This window comes from Lemur catta, chromosome 1 (genome assembly GCF_020740605.2).
Source record: "Lemur catta isolate mLemCat1 chromosome 1, mLemCat1.pri, whole genome shotgun sequence".
In the NCBI taxonomy this organism is placed as follows: Eukaryota; Metazoa; Chordata; class Mammalia; order Primates; family Lemuridae; genus Lemur; species Lemur catta.
Window position 1 is genome coordinate 149263630 of NC_059128.1, and position 6000 is coordinate 149269629.

The 6000-nt window shown below is 51.5% G+C and overlaps 1 protein-coding gene across 1 annotated transcript in view; it reads right to left on the minus strand.

Moving 5' to 3' along the window:
- Positions 1-2624, minus strand: part of CMTM7 (CKLF like MARVEL transmembrane domain containing 7) — a 53238-nt gene extending 50614 nt beyond the window's left edge. The window contains exon 1 of the mRNA XM_045537510.1: positions 2234-2624. Within this exon, the coding sequence (XP_045393466.1) occupies positions 2234-2392 (159 nt within the window). The 5' untranslated portion in view covers positions 2393-2624. The remainder of the gene's footprint in view (positions 1-2233) is intronic.
- Positions 2625-6000: the final 3376 nt, after the last annotated feature.

The following is a 6000-nucleotide window of genomic DNA, read 5'->3' on the forward strand; positions in this document are numbered from 1 at the left end:
AAATTACATGTCAAATACAACACTAACTTAGAAACTCATTTTCTTCCTATTTTCTCACTCTCTCATTTTCTAGTAGTGGTGGACTCAGAAGAGGCCCAAGACAAGGGAAGCTGTTCTCCAACACAACAGCCTTTTCAGTGATTTCTTAAGGCAACATGTTGGCAGGTCTGTTGATCAGATCATGATGAAAACACTTCACAGGAAGGTGGGGACAAAAGGGTCAGCCTGTTCAGCATGCAACTGACACATCAATGGTCAAAACAAGAGACCTATAGAAATGGTGTCCAAAGGGGGGCATCAATTTAGCTGCTTCTGCCCTTCCCCAATATTAAAACTGGGTTAAGTGTTTTCTAGCAAAGAAGACAAATGAACATTAAATGCCCAAGCAGGAGCCCCAAACAGAGGAGGAGGAGGAGAATAGGAAGGAGTTAGACAAGAGGCCAAAGTCCTTAGCCCTGAATAGTCTCTACTGTAATACGACCATCCTGCAAAAGTGCAACTTCACTCCCAGAGCATCCGATCAAACTAGCCTGCAGTTCCAGGGATGGCATCCTCTGAGGAAGGTGTAAGCATCCCCTGGCATGGTTTTAAGAAGGGCACACAGAGAAGGAACAGCCAGATAAAGTAATTCGTCAATTCTTTGTTCTCTTCTTTTGAACAATGGCCCCATCATTGTCACCTGCAACCTGGCACGAGGGCTACAGGCGAGAGGCTAGCTGAGGAGCTTAAAATGAGAAATGGAGGTTTCTCATTTCCCAGTATCTTTGTTCTTCAAACTCATGGACCAATATGAAGGCTTCTCATCTCCACTACCTTTGTGTACCAATCTCATAGACCAACAGAAACTTTTCATCCTCCCAGAAATCTCTGTCCACCAAACTCGTCACTTCCATTGCTCAGGCAGGGGTCTGTCTCACTCCTGCCCATCTTTTAAGAATGGGGAGGTGGGCTGGTCTCCTCTATTTGGCTGATCAAATCTTTTCGCCTGGGCCAAAAAGTGCCCTGCTCAAACCTAACACTGCTCCGCACCAGATTTTTTTGTACATTGCTAAAATGCCTCTACTTCCTAATTCTGGTCTATCTAGACACTCCTCTCAGGGAGGAGGAAACTCCCCCTTCTCCTTAGGTCTGATCCACGCAGGAAATGAGAGCCTTTATACACACTCAGCTTCTGGAATACAGTGCTCTCTATGGATGCACAGATGGCTCTGATCCTGTGTCCAGCCCCCCGGGGCTGGTCCACCCTAGCAGGCCCCAGCTTCTGGGTCTGTGACCTTGTGCCCATCCCTACTGGCCTTCCCCCACACCTCTTTCCAAAACTACCCCTCCTCCCCTCTCCACCATTCTTGCCGCAAACATTTCAGTAAGTGGAGAGTCATACCAGTTGCAAAACATATCTACAAACGGAAAAAGTGTTTAAGAGCAAAATGTTTAAAACAAGAAAAAAATGGGAAGGAAGAAAAGAGTGGGAAACAAGAGAACAGGCGGGACTCTGCCCCAGTAGAAAGCCCTTGTGTTGCGCTGGTCACACTCAAAGCAGAGACATTCATCCCGCCTGACTCCACAGGTGCCCCCCGGTCAACAGACCGGCTCCCCCTGAACGAGTACCAGCCCCTCAGAACGGGCCTTTCCCAACTAATCACCGGCCCTCCCCTGGAACTCGGGAGCGCAAGGGGACCGGGACGGCCCGGCCGAGGGTCCCGGTTCTTTTCCCCGCCGTGGAACGCGCGACCCCGTGTCCTCCTCCCGGGGGCAGCTGCGCTCGGCGCCGGGCAGCGCGGCCGCGCGGGGCTGGGGGGAGGCGAGGCCGCGGCCGGCCGGGAGGTCGGGTCTCGCCGCCTCGGCGCCGCCGCCCGCGCGGCTCTTCACCCCGGCCCGGGTTCGAAGCGGCTCGGCCGGAGAAGAGGAAGGAAGACGAAAAGGAACTTTTGCCTACGGTTTCCGTGAGTAGGCGGGTCAGGCCCCGCAGAGGGGTGGCTGGAGAAACTCCAGACCCCGGGGACCCGGTGCGAGGGAGCAAGGGCCGGGCGCGGAGCTCCGCGCGGGGCCGCGGGGCAACTTTGCGGGAGGAAGCCCTCCTCGAACTTGACTTCGGCGACGCGGCCCCCGCCCCGCCCGCCGCGCTGTCGCTGGGGTCCCGGCCGCGGTCCAGTCGCCCGGCGCGTGGGCTCCCGGGCCCCCTCCTCCCCGGCCTCCCCGTGTGACCCCGGCCCCGCGCGCCGGCCCCGCTTACCATCTGCGCCACTTTCAGCAGGGCCGCGTGCGTGCGCGGGTACACGAGGTCCAGCAGCCCCTCCGAGGGGCTCGCGCCGGGCTGGGCCGCGCCCGCCCCGGGTCCGAGCGCGCTGCCGCTGCTGCACGTGGTGCGGACGAGCCCGGCTCCGTGCGACATCGCGGGGCCCCAGCCCGCCGGCCGCCTCCCCGGGCCGCGGCCCCGGGGCCAGATAAGGAGGGGCGGGCCGGGGCGGGCCGGGGCGGGCGGCGGGCGCAGGCGGGGGCGGGGCGCGCTCGTCCCGGCCCCGGCCCGGGAGACGCCGAGCCGGCAGTGGCAGGGACCCAGCCGGGACCCCACCGGCCGGCGCTTTCCAGAGAGCGCGCCAGTCCCGGCCCTCGGAGATGCGCGGAAGTTCGGAGTGGAGCGAGAGGAAACCGGATGCTTCGGGCCGTGGCCTCTCCGAAGTGGGCAAGGCCCGGGCTGCAGCTGGCACTGAGCCTCCTGGGATTTTGCGTGGGTGCGGCTGCGGATGTGTGCCGAGAGTGCTTTACTGAAGTTTAACTTACTACGGTGAAATGCCCAGACCTTACACGTTCAGCTCCATTAATTTTTATGTATGTGCACACCTGCGTAATCATCAGCCGGATCAACAAATAGAACATGCCCATCACCCCAAAAAGTTCTACCATGCTCCTCCTTAATCTTCCCCCCTTTCCTGACCCCCTTCCCACCCACCCTCAGGCAGCCACCTCAGTATATTCTGCTTTCTGTCACTGGAGATTAGTTTTGCCTGTTCCCGGACTTTGTATACTTGAAATAATACAGAATGTTCTCATTTGTGTCTGGCTTCTTTCATTCAGTATAACACGTTTGGGGGAATTCCTGTTGGGAATATAAGTAGTTGGGGTAGTATTCCACTGTGTGAAAATATCACAGCTTTAAAAAATTGATTCACCTGTTGATGGACACCTGGCTGCTTGCTTCCTTCCTCCCTCCCTCCCTTCCTCCCTTCCTGCCTTTGCTATTATGAGTAAAGAAAGCTGTGGTGAATATTCTGGTACAATTTTTTTTTGGTGAGCACAAGCTCTCATTTCTCTGGGGTAAATATCTATAAGCAGACTTGCTGGTCATGGGGTGAGCTTTTGTTACTTCTATTAGAAGCTGTCAAACAGTTATTCAAGTGACATTCTATGTTGCACCCCTTCTAGATTGTTTTTAAAATGAATACAGGCCCAAACAGGACTACCCAAATGATGTATGTTATCAATGTTCCTTCTGAGCAGAGTGTCCCTTCTCAGAAGATTTTGGAGATAACATAAAAAATCTACCTGTATGAACTTACTTGATTTTTTTTTATCCCACTGCACAATAGATGATAATCTATGAGCTTATTTGATGCCAGCATTCACCTGTCATCATAAGACTTTTCAATGTGGCAAAGTCTTAATAATTCTAGAATGTGAATGATACCCATGCAATCTCTGCTGTGACATGTCTCAGGTGATTCTGATGCACACTCAAGTTTGGGAGCCACTGTCATTGCCACAGTCCACTAGAGTTGAGACATCTGGGGATTCCTTATGGTATTTTTTCTACTTTTATGTACACTTGACAATTCTCACGACCAAAAAATTTTGCCTTCAATATGTGTCTTCTCTTTAGACAACAGTCACTGCCGTCTGGTACCTCCATTTGTTTCCCTGTAAATCAGGAATCATTCCACCTAGGGGCTGCTGTGACAATGTGATAGACATGCAAGCATAATGTGACATTTCTGACTCTATACCCACAGGCATGAAGTTAGTATTGCATATCATTCTTCATGGAGATTTACATTTTCAGTCCCGTAGTTGTCCAAGGCTTCAGAGCCCAGAATGGAGATGACAGGGATCTTTGTTGAAGTGAGGGCTTCAGGGAAGCAGAAAAACCAAGTGCTAGATAATTTCTCCTCTGAGGGGTCTTTATCCAATTCTCCAGCGTTCTTGTAACTCAGTGATTTTCAGTGTATGGTCCCCAGACCAGCAGCACCAGCAGCACCTGAGAACTTGTAAGAAGTGCACATTCTAGGGCCCCATGCTGACCTGCGGCATCAGAACTCTGGAGGTGGGGCTCAGCGGTCTGTGTTTTGACAAGTCCTCCCAAACAAACCCTCACCCCTTCCCCCTAACCCCACCCTGTGATTCTGTGCATGTTCAAGTTTGAGAACCACTATCAGTTTCTGAATCCACTCAGGAAATACTTCTGAGACCTTGCTGGGCTTTTCTGCCTGGTGTTGAGTAATGTGCCACCCAACTCTGATAGGAAATAATCACTGGTGCTGGCTACTCTGTGTTGATCACTTTATCGTGATCAATTAAGTGCTGAGCAAGGTGCTTAGCAGTGTAAGGGCCACTGCTGGCTTGAGGTACAAGAAAAGACTCCAGAGATCAGACCTTGCTAAGTACACTGACATGTCTGCCCTGGTGTGCTGCCTGCTGGGTGTGGATGGCTGCCCCTTAGGGGAACAAGGCTGAGGCAAAGGGCTTCATAGCTCACTTAAAAAATGTCACACTCTAGGAGGGAGCCAGACAGCTGGTGGCCTCTGAATAGCTGGTGGCCTCTCAAGAATTTCTAAGTTCTTCTTTTCTCTACACTGAGGGGGTGCAGGTGACTACTGACAGTTCCAAGGCTTCAATTAGAGTGTCACTGTCTGTCCACAACTCTTTTGTACCACTGTGATTATGATGATACATCTGACCAGATAAAATGAAAAAAAGCAATAAAATGAGAGTTGATTCTGTGTTAGTCACAGTGCTCTTGGTTGCAATGACAGAAACTAAACTCGAGCAAAAAGAATTCATTGGCTTGTGTAACTGCACTATGCAGATGTGTATGCCCATTTCAGCGATGGTTGGATTCAGGTGGTCTTCGGGCACAGCAAGGACCTCCATCTCTTGTCTTCACTCTCCCCTGTTGGCTTTTCTGTCACGCAGGCCCTCTCATGACCTCTGGCAGCTTAGGCTTACATAATGATCCCACCTTTTTATAACAGCGCCTCTTTCCCACTGGTTCTGGTACTGTCTTGTTCTGCTCAGGCTGCCATAACAAAATAACACATATTGGGTGGCTTATCAACAGGAACTCATTGCTCACAGGTCTGGCAGCTAGAAATCCAAGATCCAGGTGCCATCAGGGTTGGTTTCTGGTGAGGCCTCTCATTGTGGCCACCTTCTCCCTGTCTTCACATGGCCCTTCCTCTGTGCACACGGAGAAAGAGAAATTTCTGGTGTCTCATCCTTTTCTTATAAGGACACCAGTCCTATCAGATTAGGACTCCCCTCTCTTCTGACCTCATTTAACCATAATTATCTCCCTAACAGGTCTATCTTCAAATACAGTCACATTGGGGGCTAGAGCTTCAACATATGAATTTGGCTGGTGGGAGGAGGGACACAATTCAGTCTATAACAGGCACTAACTCTCATTGATCCAAATGTGGATCATGGTTCCATATTTCAACTGATTATTATAGCCAGAGGAGTGCAATATTGTGTTGGATGGGCCAAGTTCTACCTCCCATGGAGTTGGGGATTTGGTAGGGTCAGCCCAGTAGAACCATAGTAACTGAGTGGGGGAGGGGTAGCTCCAGAAAGGAAAATCAAGGTACAAGTATCAGAAAGGGGAGTGAATATTTGGCTGTGTTATGGACTGAATGTTCATGTCCCCTCAAAATTTATAAGTTGAAGCCCTAACCCCCAGTGTGATAGTGTTTGGAGATGAGGCCTTTGGGAAGTGATTAGGGTTAG